This window comes from Varroa destructor, unplaced genomic scaffold (assembly GCF_002443255.2).
Source record: "Varroa destructor unplaced genomic scaffold, Vdes_3.0 BEIS01000002.1, whole genome shotgun sequence".
NCBI lineage: Eukaryota > Metazoa > Arthropoda > Arachnida > Mesostigmata > Varroidae > Varroa > Varroa destructor.
Window position 1 is genome coordinate 31,244,155 of NW_019211455.1, and position 26,097 is coordinate 31,270,251.

The 26,097-nt window shown below is 39.4% G+C and overlaps 2 protein-coding genes and 1 long non-coding RNA gene across 10 annotated transcripts in view; 2 read left to right on the forward strand and 1 right to left on the reverse strand.

Moving 5' to 3' along the window:
- LOC111244879 (uncharacterized) overlaps nt 1–23,436 on the forward strand; it is a 39,009-nt gene extending 15,573 nt beyond the window's left edge. For 3 of the 6 annotated variants that reach the window (XM_086981881.1, XM_086981883.1, XM_086981884.1), the window contains 24 exons: nt 299–474; nt 666–855; nt 2,391–2,593; nt 3,411–3,626; nt 8,180–8,314; nt 10,405–10,574; nt 11,431–11,600; nt 12,004–12,124; nt 12,907–13,117; nt 13,807–13,922; nt 14,859–15,005; nt 15,405–15,505; nt 15,715–15,909; nt 17,250–17,376; nt 17,791–17,839; nt 18,005–18,136; nt 18,463–18,646; nt 18,861–18,997; nt 19,507–19,669; nt 20,596–20,875; nt 21,158–21,327; nt 21,635–21,743; nt 22,305–22,455; nt 22,597–23,436. In XM_086981881.1, coding sequence (XP_086838007.1) covers nt 299–474; nt 666–855; nt 2,391–2,593; nt 3,411–3,626; nt 8,180–8,314; nt 10,405–10,574; nt 11,431–11,600; nt 12,004–12,124; nt 12,907–13,117; nt 13,807–13,922; nt 14,859–15,005; nt 15,405–15,505; nt 15,715–15,909; nt 17,250–17,376; nt 17,791–17,839; nt 18,005–18,136; nt 18,463–18,646; nt 18,861–18,997; nt 19,507–19,669; nt 20,596–20,875; nt 21,158–21,327; nt 21,635–21,743; nt 22,305–22,455; nt 22,597–22,803 — 3,860 coding nt within the window. In that variant the 3' untranslated portion in view covers nt 22,804–23,436. The remainder of the gene's footprint in view (nt 1–298; nt 475–665; nt 856–2,390; nt 2,594–3,410; nt 3,627–8,179; nt 8,315–10,404; nt 10,575–11,430; nt 11,601–12,003; nt 12,125–12,906; nt 13,118–13,806; nt 13,923–14,858; nt 15,006–15,404; nt 15,506–15,714; nt 15,910–17,249; nt 17,377–17,790; nt 17,840–18,004; nt 18,137–18,462; nt 18,647–18,860; nt 18,998–19,506; nt 19,670–20,595; nt 20,876–21,157; nt 21,328–21,634; nt 21,744–22,304; nt 22,456–22,596) is intronic. The other 3 variants (XM_086981882.1, XM_022792399.2, XM_022792401.2) reach the window with 3 other exon arrangements.
- Nucleotides 8,309–26,097, reverse strand: part of LOC147757664 (uncharacterized) — an 18,898-nt gene continuing 1,109 nt past the window's right edge. The window contains exons 2-3 of the long non-coding RNA XR_015322464.1: nt 24,954–25,657; nt 8,309–9,441 (exon numbers count right to left, since the gene is read on the reverse strand). This is a non-coding gene — a long non-coding RNA (uncharacterized LOC147757664). The remainder of the gene's footprint in view (nt 9,442–24,953; nt 25,658–26,097) is intronic.
- The window catches only part of LOC111245022 (uncharacterized), a 5,827-nt gene continuing 5,175 nt past the window's right edge, over nt 25,446–26,097 (forward strand). The window contains exon 1 of one of the 3 annotated variants that reach the window (XM_022792738.2): nt 25,446–25,587. The gene's annotated coding sequence lies outside the window, so the exon portion shown is untranslated. The remainder of the gene's footprint in view (nt 25,588–26,097) is intronic. The other 2 variants (XM_022792737.2, XM_086981892.1) reach the window with 2 other exon arrangements.

Below are 26,097 nucleotides of genomic sequence, written 5' to 3' on the forward strand. Positions count from 1 at the left end.
TATATATACATGGAAAGAAACAAATAAATCTATTCGCTCCACAGGTAGGCGGTCATCAGAAACATTGTTAATGTAGTCAATCACCATATGATTGCTAAGTTGCGTTTACATGACAAACACAATTTGAGGGAGTACTGGGTAACAGTTTGGCCATATGCATTAATTTAATAAAAGCTACCTATGTGAACTCAGCCATAGCGCTTTAAGTACCAAAGGCAGTGATAGGGAGCGCTCTGATTTCTTTTTGATATTCAGCTTCACGAAGAAATTTAGAGTACTAACGTTTTCCTATCTGCAGGTGCTGCCAAAGAGCCTCTACGATGTTGCGGAGTTCCTCTTGAACTCTTCCATCCTGAATGTTTTCCGGTCCGTGTACCTGAAGGAGATCCGACATACCCCCACAAAGCATGTTTGCACTACATTCGTTCTACGCCAGCCGTGCGAACCGGATGCACTCTTGGACCGCGCGAACAAGTCAGTTTCGCTATGTAGGAGATAGATACATCATGTATTCATTCCTTACAGTAACGTCAATTATTAAACAGCAAAGATTAAGTGGCGGCTTTAATCAGCCCAAGTTTGTAAATAATTTAGAGTTATTTTGAAATCTGAATTATCATGTGCCTTCACTAGAGAAAACTAAATCAATCAGCTTTCCACGTCAGATAAATCAAGCGACCTCATTTATCGACGCCTCTCCTTTGTACGGAAACTCACGAGAAGAAGCTGTTCCGCTGCGGCTCTTCCAAAAAGGAGAACTTTTAGCCGACCACGAACTTCATAAGGGAGGAGTGGCACCTAGAATGGCATCTGGTGCGCCTAGGGTCTGTCAAGGACAACTCTGCTTCCTTGCCGGTACGAGACTATTCTAGAGGCTATACATAGAATGACCGGCAATATTTAAGCGAATTATCTTGCTTGAGTAAAAAGTTTAATGCGTTACGTGTAAAAAGGATCCCTGCCGGCTTTGCCGTTTGAATCTCAGGTTCGGCTATTGCTTTTGTTCTACCTTTAACGAACTGGCCATAGTTTCAGTACTGGCGTCGTATATATACACGTAGTATATATATACGTAAGACAAAATGTAGATGCTACGTGTAGTTCATGCTTTGATATATCATATAGACTATAACAGAAGGCACCGCAGGCCGTACGATCATAAATATACCCTGTTGCGTTAGATAAATTTTAGTTGACGAAATAATCAAGACATGTTCGCGTGCGAATTTAATCGGTCTAATCTAGGCAACAGGCAGCAGCTATGTATTATTAACTGTTTGAACGTTGTGATCCGGCGCGCTCGTTAATCGTCATGGCACCAGTGGCCTTCATATGCGGGTACTTGCTGATGCGTTCGTCAGAAACCCTTCGTCTATTTCTGCAGTAGCGTCTCGTGTAGGTAGCCTCAAATCAGATCGAGTAGGTCGCTCTGTACCTGTAGGATGACGATGCAAGTCAATTGCTTGCGCTATTGCAGTTTACTAACGCTGATATTCTGAAGCGCCCTGCTCGCTAAGCGAGCTCACCGCTTTAAGCGCAATCAAACACACGAGAAAGATCGCCACGACGGCTATCGTAAAGTAGCAGAACCTTTGGTGAGCGCCATTTTGGTCCTTTTCGTATTCCTCCGATTGACATTTTTTCCGAGTTTCTCGCAATTGCTGATATTCCGCCTTCTCTAACATACTCAACGTTTGGTCTCAACTCACCGAGAAGAAAGCTTCGTTCTTTCGGAGCTTTGAACTACGCAACTGGAAGTCAGAAATACAAAATGTCCTTTGCAATATTACTAGAGCCATAAATCATCAATGATCTGCTCTAGTTTTTGCTAGCAACAGCGGCCAGCGTGTATTCTTGGAAGCCAAGCTTGACTTCGTAAAGGCCTTCACCATGTTGTACCGAGCTTTCGCTATGCCTGTAATCTTGAACCTAGCTTGAACCCAGCATGAAACCTATATATTAAATCTGGCTTATTTTGAATAAGGTAATATTTAGATGAATCTAACGGGGCTCGATGTTTAAAAAGAACTGAAAATATCGAATTAACAGAGTATAAAATCCCATCCAAACGATAGGTATATATATATATCTATCGTAACAAATGCCTTATTTTATTGATAGACATGTATATATTTCAACTCCGACAACACAAAACCACATCTGTTGATTTCCGTGCCGACTCAATTCATCGAACCGTAAAATGTCTCTTCTCTAACAACGCGTTATGCTCTGGATTATTTATTTTCATCGTTTCTTATATTCCGATGAGCACACACAAACCTATATTTAGTGTGCTGTGGGTGGGGCCTAGTAAAAGAGCAAACAGATCGGTGTGCGGTAAGTTAAAGTGGCAATTATTTTAATTGAAAGTGTACTCACATTTGTACCAGGTGATCTTCGAATCAACGAAAATGCCCCTTTGGCATCGATGCATGCTCTCTGGTTAAGGGAGCATAACCGTGTGTCTCGAACTCTGGCCTCCTTAAATCCACACTGGAGAGATCATGTTCTATTTGAGGAGGCGAGAAGAATCGTCATTGCCGAACTGCAGCACATTGTCTACGCGGAGCTGCTGCCTGCGATCATCGGATCTGTATGTTCCATAGTTTATTGTATTATCCTAAACGAATGGCAGAATACGCTCGAGCTCACACAACGGTTATCGCTTGAATACAAGCGCTCGTGTCTTTTATTCCCCAAGGACGAGCCTGACAATAGCTAATTGCTAGGTCACCGGTGGTCCCTGTGATAGCTTAGCGGGTAAAGTATCTGCCTGCTATTCATAGGGACATCTTGTCCTCTAGGTTCGAAGCCGGGCATAGGATGACTTCGTTCGTTCTTGTGCTCTGAGCCAGCGGTTTGATAAAATGCCTAACGTCGATACCGCACGTAAAAATTCCTATCGTAGGGTTCAACAGTGGGTACGCCGACCACCTAAATGTAGCACAATCTGCATTATAATTAAGTGGCACCACAATGACCAAATCGTAGCAGCAGTTCAGGATGTATATAAGCAGGAATTCAGAATGTATATACTCAGTGTTCATGTCTTTACACAGATCTTCTACCCGTGCAACGTTTGTGGATTTAGTTTTCCATAATACGTAGATTTAGCAGTATTAAACTCTTAAATTTTAGGACTTGGGTGCAGCTTATTTTCTATAAAATACAATAAAACTGACAATGTCCTCAACTTCACATGCATTTGGCACCCTGCCAAGGACAAAACATCGCGTATCCATATAAATGAATAGATTTTTCTCGAATGTTTCCGAAGTGAAACAATCGGAATTAATTACATTTCTAAATGAATGTTTCCTTTATGCAAGAAAACATTCAAGTAATTTTGTCAGCTGCAAGTTGAGCCTGTTTATAAGATCCAAACGTGTCAAATAAATCGCTCTTTTCAGGAACAGGTGGAAAAATATCGCCTGCGCCCTTTAAACTCCGGATACTCCGAGGACTACAACATCAATCTTGACCCATCAACTGCAAATGAAGCGGCAACTGCTGTCTTGCACTTTGTAATCTCTATGATGCCAGGATACCTTGAGCTCCAGGATTTACACAATAGCTCCCGAAAGACACAGATGGAAACCTTACGAACCTTCTACGCCCCGGATGAGGTTTGTTTTTATATGTTCAAGACAATTCAACAATCGTGCTTAACGTGTTATGATACATTAGAGTGTATGGTAAAAACGAAGTTTGTTTCACTGCATACGATCGCGGCGATACGGATGAAGGAGTCGTATTAGGCCAAAGATACTACAGACATATGACAAAATGTCGGTTGAGATCCGTCTGCTTAGTTTCGAGTGTTTCGAGCTAGGGATCTGGCGGCTGTCGTCATTTCCTATCATCACTCAAGTCCGTTTTTCTGCAAGGGGAATAAATGCGTTTACTAGCTCAGTCTCTCGCTCGCGTTCCGCCGCTCAAATAATTCATGTTAGCGTGGTTTTCCTCTTCACTCCGAATACGTTCGAGATTCTGTATTTAGGGTATCGCTGATGAGGCAACGCAACGCCGGGCCCATCAGCCTCTGTCTAGCTAGGTCCTAGAAGCTCTATCCGGACCTATTGGTCTTTTGTGGAGGCATTGGAACATTGTCGTAGAGCAACCGTGTATATCGTATACATAATTAGTCTTATCTCACCATACACTATCTGATAGGTAACTTGTATTCTATACGGAATGCTTGGAGCATATGCATATGCATGTATCTTATGTTTCACTATTGGTTGTTGACTAGGCATACGACGACATGCTCATTTAGTATTACCGCTGTGTAGTTTCTGATAAACCACTGTGTACTACGTGTAACCGTACCATACGCTGGAAGGTAGCTTTTTTCGACGTACTAAAAGCACATTGTGTCATCACAAAACTACAGATACGCGGCCATTAGCTGCGCCTAAAAACTGGATCTCATTAGTTTTTTTTTTTTCGCTAGAAAGTCTACGATGTTCGACAAGGTTCATTTACGGATTGTTAGACATACACATATTTCAATAGGTCTATTTGTTGTTTTTAGCCATTGTTATTTCTAGCATGTGCTGCATGCTATGGTAATTTCTCAGACAAATGCAGGTCATACAATTTAACTAGATATATTTTAATTTAGTAGCAGAGTGTTACATAGGTAATTAATTGATTGCGTTGTTTCTCCTTTACTGGCGGTCAAGCGTTATATATCGATGGAAAACCTCGTTCTTGCTTTGCAAGGATATTGTTAGTGTGTTCGGATAACAGATAAAACTCACATAACAATAAGGTGCTTTCAAAAATGGCTTAAAACGATCTTTGTCGAACTCATAAAAATAGGACAGAGTGAGAGAGACACTCTAGGCTGAAAATGCCTTTTTTTTTTTAACTTATCCGACTTCTTTCGATAGGTACTCTGACCTACATAAACCTTGCTGTTGCCGCCATACCTCTCTATTTGACCTCGGAAGAAAACGAATAGCAAATGCGAGAAATCCGCTCTTTATCGCTCGAGGCTACCCCTCTTTAGATTCTGAACTTAAAAAAAAGTGAAGTAAATAACGTCACGCTTCTATTCGAGAGTTTTGACACCATTTACTCTCGTCGTACAGCAATAAATTAGAAATAAAAGCAATAAATAATAATGGCAATCACTTAACTCTAAGATTTGTTATGACCATCTAGGTAGATTAACTAAAATTCGGTGGCCGGTTTGTCCAGCGCAAATCGACTTCATAATTGGGCTGATTTTTCGCCTGGGTTTAGCCTTAGGAAAGGTCCTGCATAAAATGGAACCTATTCGACGTCTACTTAGAACGTAATTCGTGTTCATTTGGGCAAAGTAACCATTTTTGGGAAGTCAATTAGGTCAATAACAATTAATAATTTACCACGAGCTTGTATTACGAAGTTCTTTATCTTTTTCAGGTTGTACAAAATGAACGCAACAGCGAGTTTGAGAGCAGGCTTTGACTCGTTTATGAGATCTAGTAGTAAAGTGATCTTTTTTTCCGAAGCTATGAATCATTGACGAATAAGTGATATAAATGGATGATCTTTTTAATGTAAGAATAGGTTTTTTTTTTAAAAAAAAAGCAGTATCTTTATTCTATAGTAAGGCGTCATGCTAATTTGGCTATTTTACAAAATTATTAGTAAAATACGAACCATCTCGGCATATATTACATATCTTTTCCAAATGGTATAACCAATTGAAGTGAATAGGGTATTGACAGTATAATATCGATCCGATATAAAGGCGGAAATAGCTATAAAAATAAGTCAAGTAAGTCTCCGGTTAGTAGCACATGCAGAAGGTTAACTTCGCACGTGCAAGTTTTGTAGTTTTATATAGACATACATATTCGTGATCGAGAACAGTTGGGTCTTCGGGCATCAACGAATTAACTACAATAGGGAAAAAAAAAAAAAAAAGGAATGTGAAATAATTCTAACAAAATTATCGACTGCTGAAAAAAGGTATTAGAATAACGCTACTAAACGAACGAGGTCACCGACTTCCAAGTGAGAAGTTACCTGGATCAAAGAAATATAATTACTCTAATTAGAATGCTGTACCTGAATTTATATTACCGAGTTTTAGAAGAGCAGCAATCGGACGTATGTAAAGATATAGGTCTGGAATAAAGCAACAGTTTAGGTCAGGGGTTAGGCACACATGACTATAATGGAAAAACCTGTTATACGAAGCAAAAAAACTGCAACAGCATAAATGTCACTACTAATTTGAATGAACGAGGAAAATTGAAGCATTGTAGTAGAATAACCGGAACGAGATAACGAAATTGGGGTTGCAAAATCTCTGATAAATCGGAAAAAAAATGACACCGAGGTGGCTTTATAAGGAGAGAACTGCAATTAAACTATAGTTAGCTTTGCTAGGTGTAACGCGAATCCAACATTTTTTCCTGCTAGCGGTGTCTGTTCAATTACGAAAATCCTTAAAATTGTTTTTTTTTTTTCATAAGATAAGATAAGGTAAGATTTAAAAATCAATTCTACCGGAAAAACAGTAATAAAAATTCACATGAAGGCCTATGCGGGAAAGATACTTTTTTGATACCAATCAATCGATCCCAATTGGCTAACTGAAACACAAACATGTCCTTATCGTTAAGATCTTGAAAATGTATGACATCTTTTTCGCTGATGTGGCAATAGGGTAAAATGTGTTTCGACAAAGTTTCGACAACTGGAAAGTTGAAGCGGCTGAAACAGCAGGAAACGTAACACAATTTATTCTTTAAAAATATTCAGGGAGAAACATTTGCTGTATATTTCTATACAACGTACCACTTTGTTTTTGAACACCAATCGACAGACATTGGCGACATTTGTACTCAGATGCAATGCTTGCGCTAATAGCTAAAATTGGTAATTCGGCGTAAAAAAAAGAGACAAACCAAATGCGGTAGTGTTGCGTGACTAGACTGAAAATGTTTTTACATAGAAGTCTATGTAAGAAGGTGTTATGCCACTCGATAGATCTTCATGAGCTGAGTAAAACGCAATGGAGAATCCTACATAAAAAAAATCATGTTTTTAATTGAGATGGTATGCCTACGCAAAGGTGGGGCGACTAAATGAACTTTTAACAGACGTTCATTGATAAAAAGCGTTTCCTCATGTATTTGAAAAATTCTAAGGTGAATTATTTACTATAAAAAATCAACAAAAAATAACAGATCCTCCCATTAGTAACAGAAAATAAAAGCAACTTTTTAAACTGGAAAGCGGCTTAGAGGAAGAACTGCTCTGTTTCACAGGAGGACAAGTCCATGATTTGTTTGCAAAGGCGAGTTTCACTTATATCGATTACGATATCGCTTTTGAAGCCTTCATTTGTCATAAACCTATTATGATTGTTTATTTTATCCTCCAAAAAATGTAATCGGGCGTGTTTTGAGTTTAAACGTTCAAGTTCTTTTTCAACCAATGCACAAAAAGGTGGAGTTGTTCAAGTATTTGTTCTAAGTAGCGTCTATTGAACCACGAAAAATTCCGCCAAAGTATTTTCCGTTTGTAAACCGAAACGTAAACTTTTGTAAACGTTTCTACGTAATATATATATATATATATATATATATATATATAATACTGCACAACGGCGCAGATAGTCATATAAAAAAATATAACCAATACATGCATTATAGTCAAAATTATACACCATGATAAAGCACAGGTAATTGTTTAGAGCAGAATCACGGATAGCTTGAGTAGTTATAATGACTTCACTGAGGTTAGGTCGGCCTTGAAAAATAGTACTGTTACTTCTGTCATCTAGACTGACTTCGCGAATAAGGCAAAAGTCCATGTTATGCTAATAGTTTCTCGCTGTCTAACGAAGCTTTACGAAGCAAATGATGATTTTTAAGCTAGCTAGCCTGCTTTATAAAGCATCATTTTTTTTCTAGCCAAATTCACAACCGTTACTCCTAAGCATAAGATATTTAATTGCCCATATAGGTCGACCTCTGGGCCATACAATTTTACGCTGTAACGCTATACCTTCCACCAATAAGAGTACCTTTATATTATGTATTTTTTTGAAAATTGACGTGCACCGTCAATTTATTGCTGTTTGGCAAATACGATAGTGATTTTTTTCTTACGACAACCGTTGCTTTTCTATCGATTATGCCAACAGTGGCAGTTGTATTGAAAAAGTTAGTAGTTTTTACTATTTCAGGTGCGTTCCCATATAAACGAGTTTGTTCTTGGAATGCTGACGCAGCATGCCCAGGCTAAAGATGAATACGTTTCCGCGGCAATGACTAACACCTACCCTATGAATACCACATCATATCAGGTATTTTTTCTAAATAAATATTATTGTTATTATTGCCTTCTTCGCTATGTACTAGAAGCTGGTGCCCCCGGCAGTCCTGCATAATATGTCCTGTTTGACCATTAAATATGCATGTCTTTATTTTGTCGGCTTTTGTCTCCATACGCCTTCATCCTCTTCCTCGTATTTTGTTGAATTTTACATTTCAATTTAGAACACGAGATCTCATAAATAAGAAACTTGTCAATTACTGGGGATACATTCGGTGAGTCTTAGTAAAAATAACTAAGAATACAACAGACCACTGATATTGATAAGGATATATCGTACGGGAGTGGGCTCGGCCGGTAGCATCCGAAGTGGGCCTAGCTTGACAACAGTGTTGGATTAAGCAACAGGTTGACACTTCGAGAGGGCTTGTACTGCAGAAATCTCTCCAAGTAACTTCCTGATAGGCAACAAGTGCTGATAGTAAACAAGAGCATAGACTTAACGCTAGACTACGACATATTATAGTATAACAGGTAGGTCAGTACGTTGGTTACTTGATCTGTTCTGCTCCACACTGATTTTATAGCGTTTATGTTAAAAGCAAGAAACACTTTCGTGTAAACATGAACATCCATATTGGTTACGTTTTGCTTGATTATTAATTTTATTCATCGTAGGACATATAACCTTGGACACAATGTGTTTCGTCTTTAAGTTTAATCTTGAAGTTATTTTCAAGTATGCACAATGAACTTTTCATACACATATGTAATTGCTTAGGGCGAACATTAGTAGCATAATTAAAAAGATTTACATATTTTAATGCCAAGTTCCAGACGCAAATTATTTCATTACAGGATCTAGCAACCGGAAGTTATAACTTCCCCAAACGCAGAACTTGGCCCAGTAGCAGAAAGCGTACGAAATGCTATTATTTGAGAAGGATTGATATTGAGTTAATCATAATCACAGTTGTAGTTTCGTAGAAATCGAACTCCGTTGCCTTGCAGTCCACTAAACTGTTTGCACGCGTCTTACCTCCCTCTCGTGTCAATTGGCTCCCAGCATCCACGCGTGCTCTCGTTAGTCAATGTAGCACCACCGTACAGCTTCGCGTCCGTATCAGAAACGCTATATTTAGCGTTTCACGTCAGAACCTGCAGATAAAAATATGTTAAGTTACATTAAAATAGACTTTAGTGGAACTCAGTTACATACTACGTACCGAGATCTGGCAACTAACTGTAAGGTACTGGAAGTTGGCCTCGAATAAGTTTGCTCGAAGACGCTCAAGCAAGGACACCTCGCTGCCATATAAGCCGAGTGATCAGCCTTAAGGTTGATCTTCTATATCAATTGAAAGAGAGTGTTCCGGGGATTGCTCCTATAAAGCAACGAGGTGGGGGTAAGGCTGTTTGTCTATAGTTATCAGTGATGTCGAAGATATAGAGGGTGATCCGGGAGCTGTTTCAACAGATGAAGCTAAACGCTGGTTGTATTCACTTGACAATGCTGTCGGAGATCGAAAAGACTAAATGGTGGAACGAAGATAGATAGCGTTTTGTAAAGCAATGACGATTTGGTGATAATGTTGTATGAGTTCGAGAGTGTTTGCAGAATAGAACCGCAGATTTTGAACTCGGGAATAGAAATGCTAGTTTTGCTCCTTTCTCTTAATAACAGATCCCATAAGCCCATATAGTCCTATGGCGCCGTGTATGTGTCAACGTGAATACTTACGCATTTAACACTATGGGCTAACAGTATGTAGGCGTATATGAAAACTATATGAGGTGCCTTGTTGCTCATTACTTATTGTTTTACAATGGAACCTTTGTTGTTCTTCTCCCTTCATACAGTGGAAGCATGTAATTGTTATAGACGTAATAGAAACTTAAGAAGCTTACACGCCGCCTCCGTTATTAGTGCGCGGCGTGCATGCATAACATACTCTGGTACCAACTAAAAATTTGTCTAGATAAACAGTAAATAATTTTCACACAGTTTTTGCATACTATTTAGATACAATCGTAGTCCAAATTTGTACTGGGTAAGAAATTTCAAATGTCGCTTTTTATCTATTCTTGCACTTGGACTTTTTTTATTGCGATCTGCGACAGGTGGGCTTAGATGATGTCTCAATCTTAATACAGCAAGGCCGCGATCATGGTATACCTGGTTACACAGCGTTCCGCCGCTTCTGCGGTCTCGATTTGCAACTTCACCAATTCAAAGATTTCACTTCCATCACAACCCCAGAAACTGCTAAAAACCTAGCGTCTTTATACTCGTAAGTATCATACCGTTGCAAGTCGTAGGTAATATATATATATATAGCAATGCATTTTATTTTCAATGCAGCCAAGTAGAAATAGCTTCTATTATACATAGAGTAGTGGCAAATCATGGGTCTACGTAGGTACTCGGGGGTAAAACTGTATCGACCATTAAACGTACGCGCTAACTTTAACCCTGAACATATTTTTCGCCAATCACAACAAACGAATAACCCCTCTTTCTTCGTTTGCTAACGAAATACACAAATATAACTATCCGTATGAAAATAGACTGGATTAACCTAAATTTTTGTCTCTCTGTGCGAAGCTGTATGAATCAATGCCTCGACATCTGCCAGGCTCTATAACACTTATATGCATAGTTATGTACTATTTATAAGTGTTTTTATTGTACTTTTTGCTGTTTTTTAAGTTTATATTTAGATTATGCACTGTATCATCGCCGTCGCTTGATAGTAAAATGCGTCCTCTACTATTCGTAAACTTAAAATTACATTACTATTAAAATATCCGAAAAAGTAAATCGCTAGGTCAAAGTCGGTCACTAAAGCGACGAGATTTACTAAACTTTGTTTTAAATGCTTCTTAAATTTGGTCTTGTACATTTTCTGGAAAAAGTATCGTTTTTTTTTTCAGGCTATAGAGCTAACTGGTTCTCTAGAGACGTTTTCGTTCGTTACAAGAGTCATTAATGGTATCATGTGTATATACAGTTTAGGACGCATTCGATCGCTTGGTAGATGTTCAAATATTTCTACTAACCTGTGAACAGAATATAGTGTGTGCCTGTAGATGCCACCTGGTTCAATTCTAACTATTCATTTTTGTCCCATTGGGCCTTTTGTACAGATCTGTCGACGATGTGGACCTTTTTGTTGGGGGGATGGTCGAAACTCCACTGGAAGGGGCAGTCGTTGGTCCTACATTTGCATGTCTGTTAGGTTTGCAATTTCAGAAAAGTAAACAGGGAGACCGCTTCTATTATGAGAACGATCTACCACCCTCAAAGTTTAGTAAAGGTAAGCAAGGCGAACGGATTTCCTACACATATGATCTACCAAACTATTTACAGATTTTATAAATACAAACAAACATATACTTCAATACCGCTTTGGCAACACAATGGACACTGTCTGTCGAAGTAACCTACAACACCCGTTGCTAGCATTACCTCAGTTGGCTTGGCCCCAGCCTGAAACGAAGCGTATCAACGGCCGATTTTCACTATAAACCATTTATTGTGACTCTAACTTTACCTATTGTACCATTATAGGAACGCACTGCAATACCGATGGCCTCTTGATAAACTAGTATATAATGCACTAAAAGTTTTGTTTCGGCACAATCGTTGTTTGATGCTGACGAGTGAATTGTGTCATTCCATTTCTTTTGCTTAATAATCGCCGGTCATCCTACATGCAGAACAACTCGCGCAAATCCGCCGAGTATCTTTAGCCCGTTTGATCTGCGATAACACCGTTGCCTCTGAAAGGGACGCTATTAAGCTACAACCTGCTTCGCTCTTTATGCCCGACCCGTTCTTGTAAGTAGTCCACTGCGTACGATTAACCCAATCTCACTAAACCAACTTCTTCATAGGTTAGTACGCAGCGTGATCGACCCTGCCCTAAGCGATATCCGTAAATATTGACCTGTTAAAGTCTTACTCAAATACGATCCACACAAAAAAACTTAGCGAAGTTAAATTTTGGGCCGATAGCATGTCGAAGGTCCAAGAAGTATAAGGACTAAAGACGTCCGAAATGTCCAAGAGGTACTCAAACTTCCCTAAAAAAATAAACCGTTAAGGTTTATCTGGTCAAACCATTAGCATTAGAGACTCCCCTAGCGCAAACGACTGCCAGTTTTCGCACTAAAAATCCAGAATTATCAGAAATGCCCTTTTGCATAATTTTTATAAATTAGAGAGATCTACAACTATAAACCTTATTGAGCGTCTTCCATTTCGGTCCATGAAGATGTTCTTTTTGAAATGTCATGAAAATTGGCATTAAGATAAATCGTCAATTTTGGATAAAAGAAGAACTTTTTAATGGTTGTGTAGTTCGTCCAGTCCAAAGTCCAAACTAGCTGACCTTCTCTCGTATCCCAAAAATGAAACTTTTGCCCCTTCGGAAACAAGTTTGTCGTTTGTTCTAAAAAAGGCTGATTGCAGTTGTCCGATGCAGATTCTCGGAAAGAAGTACAGAAGCAAATTTTTGGCCTGAGGTTAATTTAGTTACAAGAATTCTAGAGAAATGGCGAAATTCGAGTATACGAGGCTTCTTATGACTACAGACTGATTATGGTTTTTCGACTGAACAGGAACGCAGAGGAGGCGTGTTCATCACCTGGGCTGGAGCGGGTTGATTTCTCTGCCTGGAAGTCGTTGCGTTCAGCGGATTTCACTGATCAGTTTAGCAGGGACCAGCTTAAACTACAGCTGAGCATAGCGCGTGAAGAACTCGATAATCTACGTCGAGAGGAGATTCGTCTCCAAAAGAGACAAGGGAGTCCAGATCAAGCGTCGTCTCAGGTTAGAATTACTTAGGCTAGATCTAGCATAAGTTTGCCAGTTCTTCGAGAACGCGAGGGCATTGACAGCAGAAGTGAACTTCAATATAGACGGGCCGATAAAACGATAAAAATTGTATTTCGCTATACCCATCGGCATCTAATAAGCTGCGATTTGATTCTGCTGCAATATCAGTATATCGGCGATTTCTAGCTGACATTATGCTTGCGTGGAGAGATTAGGGCCTTCGTCGGGCCTTCTGTATTTGCATTCTCTGCCGCCCCCTATTCCTCGTCACTTGTGTATGCTTTTCTGATTTTCCCAGCCGTATTAATCAACGCGCTTCTCATATCGACTGTAAAGCAAATTGTGATTTTATGAAATAAGATTAGTTTTCATTAATGCTGATAGGTAACAAAGCTCAATTAGGGCAAGCCGCTACGTCGGATATGTTTAGCGAATAAAAATCATAATAATATTTTATGACAAAGTGGTAATTTGTCGACGAAATTACAGTGACTTAGCTATCTTAGGAATGTCTCGCACGGTTCGAAAACATAGGACTGAACTACTTTTTATTTAGATAGAATTGCATATCATACGAACTTGAATGACTTTTTGGCGCTGACTAACTTCACAAACGCAGTTACCGATGATATTAAATAGATTTCTTTATTGTACGCGTGTGCCTAAAACATGAGTACACATAGGCCGTTCTCTCAGCTCTGCTTCGACCAAGTGAAGATGCACTGAGGTTAGCTAACGAGTCACTACTGCTGGAGCTTGCTTCGAAAGGAATTGTCTTCAACTATCTTCATACTCTTGCGTAAGTGGAAGAGCTAAAATTTTTAACAACAGTTTCGAATTCATGAGCGTATTCTCTTCTGACGCTCACAGTTGCCCGATGTCTAATGGATAACCCTATCATAGCTGCAATTCTATATATAAATCTATATCGTATATTTTTTTTACCGGAAACATTCTCGTTGTGTTTTCTTCATTAAGTTTATAGGAAAAAAATAGACCCTTTAGATAGGCTAGCGAGTGTTAGCTTCAAAAGCGTGCCTGTATGTCCTCGATCAATGCTTAGTCTTTAACCGTGCGGTGCAGACGTCGTATGCTACTGCTACGCATATAATAAGCAGTTGCATTTGCCGGAGAGTGATGCTAATCTATAACAAACACTAATTATAATGTTTCGTTTTAATGCTTCAAAAAAAAAGTTAGGACCTTTACTTTGGACTACAAAGATGGCTATAGGAGAAGTGAAGGTTTGCTCTGTGTTCGATGAGGACTTTATAGCTCAGAGATATAGATTTATCCAATATCCTATCTTTTACTAAAAGCGGTCGACCTAAACACGTCGTCTCCAAAAAACCTCAGCAAAACGCCTCCTTTGGGCCTAGGATGCCATGTTGAAACGTTGCAGCTACGTTTGAATAGTGTTTTCAGCTATGACATCGTCATGACACCTGTCATACCTAGCGTACTGCTAACTTTTAGAGCTCCGCAAAAGTAGCTATCTAAAACAATTGTTTTTAGCCACAAATTTTAGAAATTTAAAGTACATTTTCAGATAGAAGAACGTCACGATAACCACGGCCTGATAAGGCACAAAGAAGCCTTTCCGAACACCCCAATATATCCGTTCTGACAGAAGCTTTGTTTTGAAATACCTTCATCGGTTATTGCCGTAATAACGGAGAGCTCCCAAATCATGCTAATGGTGATATTTGTGTTTATTTCTGGATTTGATTTACAGTTCAGATCGAGACGGTGAGCGTGAGGCGGATAGCATGCAAGATCTGTTGGCAATGTTGGCAACAGTCGGATTACCCGAAGATTTACGGCCCACGCGAACTCCTGGACACTGCGATGATACCGTTTTGCCTTGTGATCACACTACAAAGTACGCCTACCTGTCCGGCTTGTGATTGGCTTTAGTCGCATCTTAGAATATATAACACTTTCCGAATTAGTAAATAGGTTTGTATGACATTTAGGGCTTTTTAGAGGTCACAATTCAAGGTGTGACCAGCGGAATGAATTTGGCAACGCGAAGTGCTGGAGTTGATAGATCTGCCCTACCCGTATGATTTGCTTCGGTATGGGTAACGGGCTTGTAAGAAGACGTATTGAGAATTTATTGAACTAATATGTTATACACCTAAACATGCCTATTATTTCGCTCCTGAGACGTAGGTTTACAAAGTGCCGCCTTGGGCAAACTAAAACAATATTATTCTGCGCTGGATTTAAAAATAAGTCAATAGTGAATTTAACAGTTTGCGTTTCAAATATCCTGAAGATTCCGCACAATGACCGGCTGGTGCAATAATCTTCGTTACCCTTTTTTCGGGAAATCGCTCACACCATTTGCTCGGCTTGCCCCGGCTAAATACTCCGACGGTGAGCCTAATATATTTGTTTGACTTAAGAGCCCTAATTCTGCTAGGTATCCTTTAATCAACCGTATTGAAATCGAAATCGAGTAGCAGCTTAAATCGCTTTATCGCCTGGGCCTATTGTTGCCTGTACGATTCGATGGACTTTCGAGATACCTCTGTTTATGTTCGCACATAAAAACATGTACAATGCTCTTCATCCTTTTTGTGTAGGCGTGTCGGAAATGGCGACGATTGGCACGACAGGCCAGCCTTTGCCCAATCCTCGAGCAGTGTCCACAGCGATACATTACGACATCGCCGACGCACATCGTCGTTACACTCTGATGCTTATGCAATGGGGCCAGTTTCTCGACCATGATATCACGCTCACACCGATGGTCGAATACCCGGACAAATCGAATATCAGTACGACCAACTGCATTCGTAAATTAACACCATAACGGTCTAGTAACAGCCAGGGAGAAATGTTTACATGTCTACGAAATGTTTTACCATATTAGAGCATACGGTTTAACAGTTACATACAGACTGAACACGGATGATGTATTATCAAACGTGAGTCACTTTGACGAAGACAACGAGAACGAAGCGTCTGTAACGCTATCGGCGTCGGTGACGGCATGGATCGCCGCAGCAGAAGAATGTTTTCATCTAGACGAATCGGAAACTGTCAGATAAAATTGCAGTCGAACGATTCCATCAGAAATAAGGTAGCACTGAAACGTAGCAAACGCTAAACTCGGGGGAAGAGGACGCTGACAAGATTAGTTAACATCGGCGGAAAATGGTCGCTTACATATTTTAGGAGTGATAGATTTCCAGGAAATAACTACATGATATCTATTCATCGCAGCACATAAATTTTACAAATGAGCAGGATCCTCTTACCGATGCGATAATGTAACGTAATGTTACATCTGGATTAGAATAGTGAAACGATGTTGATTGCACCCGTGTGGGGCAACACGATGCACCGCTATGATAATCGCTAGATGACTCGGCACAAACTCAACAACACACATGAGGAAAACGATTAGGTCATTGTCGTAATTTTTCGATAGAGTCCGGAAAGCAAGAATTGAATAATTTCACTGACTGCTACCGCCGCCAACAGTTACTTGTTAGACAAGTTGTTGTTTTTCTATCGAATTGTACCAAACGTCAAATTTTGATATTAACGGTTACTTTACAAGTTGTTGTATTGTTTTTATTGAGTTTAGGTTTTGAAGAAGGTGTATCGTTTTTAAAAAACGGTGGCTTCAAGAACCATACAATAGAGAACGTGCTGGCCAATAAACTATGCTACGCAGTTGTAAGAATATACTGTGCCAAATCGGGCCCAAGTAGTGGCTGAAAGCAAAGCTTAAAATGCAAATTGAAAACAATGAAATCTCATAATTGGGAAAATATCGATTTCTTATTGTTCCTAGTATGAGATAAAATACGAGAAAGTATTAGAATCTAATCTTTTCTAATTCGGTTTTGGTAGTATCTTCTATAATCTCTCGGTGGGCTTTTATTTGCTATCTTATTCGCCATAGCTATTTTTATTATTTTATAAAATGTGGGAACTGTCGCCCTTCAAAAACTAGAACTTTCATATTCCCTCCTGAGCTCGCGATCGAGCTACGTAAAAAAATAAAAACGTTAACAGGTATCATTCAAATGGCACACAAGCAATTGTTATTAGCTATTCTTCATAAGAATAAATCATGTCTTGGAAAATATCGTTGAAATGCTTGCAGATTGCAAACGTTGCGACTCTGCTACAACGGTTCATCCTGAGTGCAGGCCAATTAAAATACCCCCGGGCGACCGGCATTTCCCTGCGCGACAGCCTGATGGATCGAATAACTGTATAAGCTTTGTGAGGTAAAGTCTGACTGGCTAAACTACATTTAATTTAATAAATGCAGCGAACCTTTTTGGGTTCAGGGCTCACTCGTATATTACTTATTCTAAATATAAAGCCATTTCGAACTAAGGAAAACTATTAACATCATTCGCTTTGCATGATATATTACTATATCCAATATAGCAGAACCTTGCAAAAACGTTAGTAAGCCTTTTGTTGGCACTATTCTCAGGGTGTGGTAGAAAAGCAATTTATATGAAAAATATTTCTTCTATTTTGTAGAACTGACCAGTTTTCTAAACAAGAAAAAATACTGTGTTGGGCTTTTGTGGATTCAAGAGGCCTTATTTAAGGTTACCGCAAAACAGGTCATTAGGGCAAGACGGCTCAATAGAAATAATTAACAAGGCTCATTGCTTTCTGCAACGTAGGTCACTGCCTGGCCAACAAAATCTAGGCGCCCGTCAGCAACTTAACCAGGTATAATCTTTTATTATAATAATAATGAATTTACAGTTGATAACGTGGCGTTCATGAGGTGCGATTGTGAGTCTGTATGACATCAGAAGCCATTTAGAACTAGGAGATTCGAGTAAATAGCATATTTGGTCTTATTGAAAAAATTAACCATCCTTACATCTATAGGTTACTGCATTTATCGATGCTTCAGCCGTTTACGGCTCAAATCGCTGTGAAATGCGACGCCTTCGGTCTTATCGTGGTGGCCGACTCAACGTGACAAATATCGGGATCGGCCTAAAGCCCCTTCCGCCACAGGTATAGTCATTTTATTTATATCATAGTTATTATATTCCCTGAACAAGTTTTTTTGACTATTTTCATATTGATCTAACCAATCGATTTGGATAGTTCGTCTGATCTTTTCACATTGTACTATAGATGCACACGGCTACTCCAGCTGAACCAGATATCGATCAGTGTCTGCCTGAATCCTGACGGATTTGATTGAAATTTATTATGCGAAAGACGTAATCACTATCGCTATCTTCTGTTGACAAACTAAATGGATAAACTTTTAAAAACAAGTTTATTCATTGAATTTGTCTGTTGTTGCCTAAAATGCAACTTGTCTTGATGCTCAGACGGCAACGCATAAGGAGTGTCGTGCGCCGTCACGCTTGTGCTTCACAGCAGGCGACGACCGCGTGTCAGAACAGCCTGGCCTGGCAGTAATTCACACCATGTTACTTCGAGAACACAATCGTGTCGTGGAAAAGCTCTCCCGTGTCAATCCGCATTGGGAGGACGAACGGCTATTTCAAGAAGGTATGTCCTATCAGGTAGGCGTATATATAGGCCTAGTAATAGTTTAAGAAATCATGATTATCTTGATAGGTCTCAGGAAAGAACGATCGTCTTACATTGACATCTCTGTGCTGTTCATATTTGTCTGACTAAAGTATTAAGATATAAACAGCCAACTCAGTAATGACTATTCTTTCTGCCTATTTGTCATGATTACGCCTAATGCAACAAATAGGTCGTCGAATTGTTTCGGCTGAAATGCAACAGATAACCTATGGGGAGTTTCTTCCTCGGGTGCTCGGCAGAGCGACTATGGACCACTATGAACTCAATCTTGCCTCCAACGGGTATTCTCGCGCATACAACCCAGAGGTATGGGTATATTCGGGGTGGCTTGTGCTATGATGTAAATGCATTAAATATATTTGGGTTCACTTGTTACATTGTATTCATAATATAAATGAGAATTATTGACCAGGATCGTAAGGATAATCGCGTCCGTTAGGATGGCGTCGAAAGAAGGCCGGGTGGTTAGAATTATGTTTGCCGTTGTAGAGATGGCGTTAAACAGAATCGGAATCCGTTCAGAAAATTAACTTGTTATATAGTTAAATACTGTTGGATGTCAATGGGCTGTAAAACTTTAGTTGTACTGCATGATGATCAAGCTTTGTAAGCTAACCTATATATATATATATATATATATGTGGCCCACATTTGTTTCACACAAGTGTCTTTCACATAGTGATATCTTGTACTATTCGCACGTTTTGCATGTCTCATGGGTTCTCTGCATGAATTTAACTGGACGCTTGCACAGTCAGTGAATTAGATTGGATATTCATGCCCATTTTCCTTTGTTTCCGTAAATGGACGTACAGGTGGACCCAAGTGTATGGAATGAGTTCAGTACAGCTGCTTTCCGCTTTGGCCACACGTTGATTGCGCCGTTCTTCAGACTTCTCGGAAATGAATACGATGAACAGCGGCCGGAAGCTCTACAGCTTCGCAAAGGATTTTTCAACTCTGATATGCTTTACAGACGTAAGAGTTAGCCAATGTCCGCAGCCAAACAGACTTACGTAGCCATTCATGGGATCACGATCACTTTCATATATTGAAGACATATGTTTAAGAAGATTTCAGAGCAAAAAAAATGTGCGCTTAGCTCTAGCATTAGCCGATTCCAGATGAATATAGAGCAGGCGGGACGTTTCTCTCAGCAGCTGGAAACAGAAGGCGTCCTATCGAAGGTAGAGGAATAAAAGGCCGTTTGCAAAACGGAATGCCGGTCCGCCTGCTTATAAATTTGGCGTGTTGCAAAACCAACACAGTTTGCAGGCCCTCAATCAGGCCATGTGTACGCTCTAGAGAGAAACTTCGGCAGAACGATCACTATGAATATAGTTCCCTATAGCTCAATGGACTGTTGTTTTGTTGTCAGTCCATTTCTAATTGTATAACTTTCACCAGGGAAAGTTTGATACGTTTTTATCGACTTGAAAAATTAGAAATTTCGATGCTGACATAAATCTTGTAACTATCAACAGTTGTATCAGCGTTGTACGTATACTACTATAGTTACTTATGAAGATGTTCTGTGATTCTAGTTAGAGGATTTCTGATACAATCACGATAAACTTTATGGCACGATACATCGCTATATGTAGTACTGCCAGAAAGGATTATCTAAAAATATAGCTAAAATAATGTATAGATCACTTCCTGTGGGATCTAATCATTGTGCTCTATTATCCCGTTATCTCTCTCTTTAAATCCATTTTAAATGACGCCTGCGCACCTAAATACGGTCGTAACCCTATATAGTTCAAGTTTTCAAGGGCTTGATGTAAAGTAAATGGGAAATAATGCTCACACGATATAATGAATAGATTATATATATACGTGATATTATTACTGCTTTCGTTACCAGGCACTCAAATTGTATTGTATTGCATTGCATTGTTTAGCCGGCGCAATTGATTCGATGTTGCGCGGGCTAGTTTCAGTATCGATGCGGAACTTCGATAGCGCGGTAACTGAGGAGGTGACGAATCATCTATTCGAAGAAAGGAGAAAGCCCTTCTCCGGCATGGATCTCATAGCGTTGAACCTTCAGCGCGCCAGAGACCACGGCCTAAGTGGTTATAACGAATACCGCCATAAATGTAATCTGAACAGAGCAACGTCATTCGAGGATCTCGTGGAGATACCGGAGGCTGTTAGACATCGCCTGGCTCTTATTTATGCGTATGTTAATAATAATAACAAAAACTAGAAAACACTTGGTCGAGCTTTTTATGAGATATTAATTTTCTGAGCGTTCTATTAAACTACACTCGTTTTTTGTTTTTCCAATGAATTACAAAATTCCCGAATTGTGGAAATTTGAAAGCGGCTTAAAACTGCTTCTGTAGATATTGTGCCGTAATTGTTTTTATTCATGCGAATCATTTGAGTGATCGGATAGGTAAACTAACAACGAAGGAGCTAACCTTTCCTTCCCATAACATGTTCTCACTACTAAATTAGCCATGTAGACGATATCGATCTGTTCACGGGTGGACTTGCGGAGCGGTCACTCCATGGAGCTGTAGTAGGGCCAACGTTCGCCTGTCTTATCGGTGCCCAGTTCTCCAAAATGAAACGAGGAGATCGATTCTTTTTCGAGACAGACGATCCAGCCGTTAGATTCTCTGAAGGTAAGAGTTCTAACGAATTAATCTGTTATACAAGGACATGGCAGGCTATTGGCTCCGATGTGCCACTAACGATACCACTCTAATAAGAGTTCGAACCATTTTGATTCTTCAACAGTGACAAAACGTGAATATGATTCACATGTAGCATCCCCACAATGTAAACGCTTTCTGGCGATATTAACGTATCAAATACTGCAAGGCTTCGTCTCAATCGAGGTTTCACATAAAGTAACTTTTTCCTGCTTCAAAGTTATTGTTGCGCTAAGCCAGTGTTAAATAAAACATAATGTCTTGAACGCATGGGCAGCTCAATTGGCAGGTCTTCGAGGAGTGACTTTGTCGCGGCTGTTGTGTGATAATTCTGATCGGATAACGACAGTTCAGAAGAATGCTTTCGACCAAATCGACGATTTTCTGTAAGTGGTCCTTTTACCAGACAAATCTATTCTCAACAGAACCAGCTTAAAAGCAATAGTCCTAACCAGAGCCTGATTTGAAAAGAACGGTCGAATACTCTAAATATTTCTTAGTGCTCTTAGGTTCTTAAAAAACTATGAGTGGGGCTTACAATATCCGCGTATCGCGGACGACTTTTAGCGTTGAGAATGCCATTTTTAAGTTATGCGCAATCATACCCCATAATTTTTTAGCATCATCACCTCCATTTAGCCAACTGTTCATTACCTGGTGGGCCACCCGTTAAAAATAATAACCGCAAAAACCATCTACATAACTACAAAGCTAACGCAGATTTAAACATGTGGATTAAGTAGATTCTCTGAGCAGTTTAATGATGGCAATGTTTTTCTTCAATACGCTTCACGTCTTGTATGAAAAGCCATGGTCGCTCTTCACTTTGTTGTTGCTGGGAAGCTGTACGTGCCTGATGCATCTCTCATGCAAACATTTATGCGGCTAACCCCCTTACAAAATATAGTTTACAAACTTACACGAACATCTTGACCCTCACAATACAGAAATCCTCGAGTTGCATGCAGTACGCTACCATCCTTGGACTTAAAGCTTTGGAGAGACGGGGAGTCGTGTTCCGTGCAAGCAAAGAACATACCGCGAGGACAGTCGCTAACAGTATCTCCGTGCAGAAGCTGTACATGCACAGCTGAAGGAGTAAGCTCTTTATTATATATATTCGTATTTTTTCAATTGATATCGCAATGCGCCGTTCCTATGTCTCCTACTTCGGCGTAACTTAAATCATATATTCTTAAACTCACGCCTACTTGTATTGTCATTTGCCCAACCTATTAGGTGTACTGCACGCCGGTTCGTATATCAGACTGCTTTGCTCTGTTAAAAACGCAACACAATTCTGAGATTTTCGAAGACGCGGCTTGCAGGGTTCAGTGTGCGTTTGCTATGGTAATCACCGATTCGAGACGTGCCACGAGACCCATCGAACGGCACCCATCGCAGCAGGCATCACGCTCAGAATCCCAAGAAACAGATAGATTTTAAGTGCCCATTATGAAGATAGAAAAAATATTGAATTCGTCCACTTTGTTGTCATAACGTCTCTATTTACATAGCATACATTATTGGACCTTGTTGCAATTACTAAAATTACTAAATTACTAAAAATATTTTCATTTGTGTAAGTATTCTTTCTATTGTACCTCGAGTGCATTGCAACATTGGGATGATAGTTTAGAAAGTCAAGCGATTGAACAAAATACCGAATAAAAAGTATAAATAGCATTAGATGCTAAAAAATAATTGTTTTATTTTCGGTCATTTCGAACCGAACTGAGCTCTTTGTCTCGTCCTATCTCAGTATCTCTGAACACATCGTTGGCTCATGTATTGATACTAACTTTCGGTTCTGCACCTGTACTTGCCAGCGTGACGCAAAAAAACTTCTATTCTAGATTAAGACCATTGGAGTAAAGATCAGTTAAATACAAGAACCGCTACATAGCGTCTGTTTCAAAATTGCTGACCTTCAAGTCTTAATAGGTTCACTGTTTTAGTATAATTTATACCTATTACTGGAGGAGATGTGCATGAGTGTTGTATACATTATAAACTGATTCTTCCGCTTATTTGTAGCGATAAATATACCGGTTAAAATAAACACATGGGTTTTTTCGATGTATTCTTGGTTACTTGGTACTTCTGCGTGCGTTTTCCAAGTAATGGTACTACTCGTTTTTTTTTTTTTTTTTTTCTAATAGTGATCGTATTTCTAAAATATAAAGAGAGAAAAAAAAAGTTGCGTAAGCAGTACTAGGTAAGTAATACTGAGTTTACAGAAAAGCAAACCCAATGACCCCAAATCTCGAAAACAGTTTCCGTAACATTTGACCCATTCTTTCATTAATGTATGCAAACGTTTTTTTTGTTCAATATATATATATATACCTGCTGGCCCGACTAAATCCGGGCAAACCCGGAAAAAAGCCAAAGATGTTTATCTGCGTGTTCTATGAACTGTAAATCAAGTCAATTGTAAGGTCATTACTACCCTACAGGTGGACCAGACTATTCAAAGGGGCTTGCTAGATTTAAAGACAAAATCTCAAACTCCTATTTCAGTCAGCCATCTGCGGCTTATAAGAAACTCGGATAACAAAGAATTAAATAACGAAAGAATCAAGAGAATCAGCTACGAACAATAGACTATTGTCAAGCATCTTAAATATACGGAATTTTACAAGAAATTAGAAGACTGGGTGTGCCACGGACAGCGTAAAGCGTACAAGAAAATAAGATTGCTTCTTCATTGAACATCGCGTTCGGCGACGAGCAGCTACAATGACAGGCGTCCACACAGAATTGTCACGGGTAGCTAGAAAATATGTCTCCACGTCGATATGAAGTGGAGACAGGAATGGATAGCAGGAAACTACATCGAGGCACTAAGCTAAGTCAAATCTCTATCTGAAAGGACCATAGTTTGCGTTCGGCGCGGTTGGAAGGCCTTTATACAGCAGAAACTGCTTGAAAAGAATGAAACAACAAGGATCAGCATGTGGCCCAGCTGCATAGATTAAACGAGGTTATCCAGCAGAAAAAAATTCAACAAACGGAGCGGAAGCTTCCGTTTCTACAAAACTGTCAGGTGTCCCATAGCGACGAGGATTGTTAAAGTCATTGCAGTGTTTGAATGGGAGGTTTTCGCTTCCACCGTATTCTCTAGACGTTTTTTTCCCCTAGATTTTTACCTATTACTAGCGAATGAAATAAGTAACCGTAAATAGGGTCTTAAAACATGGATGGGCCGCTTCTCTAACACCTGGCTTAAAAATTTCTGGTCAAAAGAAACAAGTAGGCCAAGTGCATAATTAGAGAAAGCCCTGAAAAATGATGACGAACGCAAAATAAGTTTGTTGCTGGTATCCGAGTAAAACACTGCATCCATTGTTAGGCGAAGAACGACCATTTCTTTGATTATATTGTATTGGTAGGTTTTTCCCAATGAGAACATCCTGTCACGTTAGTCTTAAGTCTTCCAAGGAAACTTTTAAAACATTCAAACAGCTATGCCTCTCCTTCAACTTTCATTTGGTAGCAAAGGCTATGGTGAATTGAATGAATTAATTTAATATTCGAGATCAAAGTATCACTAATATATCTGCTTATATGTTTCGAATTAAAAGAAAACTTACTCTTCAGTCGTTATTGCTGGTAAGCAGACATGTAACATTTTACATCCTAAAGCGACTAAAATGTTTGTATATCATGGTCCAGTGGTCACAGGTGCACCGTCCTGGTTACGTTTATAGTAAATACCGGACCGAGGTTTGTTGCGCGGAGCCGCCCTTGTGCGTATCGTATGTATTTTTTTTCGCGCGGACACAAATCTAAGCTAACCGTATATTGATTATTTTTGATAAACCCTTTTTACTCTCTTAAACACTAAAAAAAAGGTACGTTTTAAAAAAGATCTTTCCTGGGCCGGCGTTTCTTTGTATGCAATTTTCACATGACGTCAGCGTGCTAAATATTATTTTTAACATAATTTTCCAGTTTATGCCTGTTGATTGGTAGCAGGTATTCTTTCAGGAGGGAATTTGAATTTGGCGCCGTCATCATAGTTGTCCGCCTCACAGCGCCGCCTGCTGGAAAGAATCAGCTGAGCCCTTCTGTCTGCGTTGAACTAAATTTTGTGAATAGACGATTATGTTTGACTTAGTAAAAACCTCTGCTTCAAAAAAGTCTTCCCACGCGATTTCTAATCTGAAGCAGTTACCCAGTGACCGTTACATGAAGTACTACCTTAACGTGGCCTGGTGTTAACAGGTACGTTACGATAATAGTTCTCAGTGGGACTCCTGGAAAGATCTACAACAGTCAGACAATGGTTGTTCCACTGCGCGCGAAACGAAGATGAAACTATTTAGTTAACAACAATATAGTTTACTCTCTTACTTCCGTAAATACTATTTGTTGGCTATATCTAATTCGAAAATAGTACCCATGCATTATGATAATGATCATGTTTTTCGTGTTTTGCGTTCGGTAAACAGGCCTTGGCATTACTTTAGACGGCTGGCCCCTTCTAGTACAAAACGAATTGTATCTAAGCTCGGATTCAAACCCATCACGTGTACCTAACTTTAGGAGGCAAGCTTGTAATCCACTGCACTATCATAAAGACAGCAAAAACGATAAGCGAAGATAAAACAACATTTGACATTTTGTGAACTAATAAAAAAATTTGTTGTATTGCTGACCTTATTGCCTCCGACAAACTGCTTCTTAAAACTCTCAATGATTGTATGAGTATTGTTAGGAAACAGCATATATATA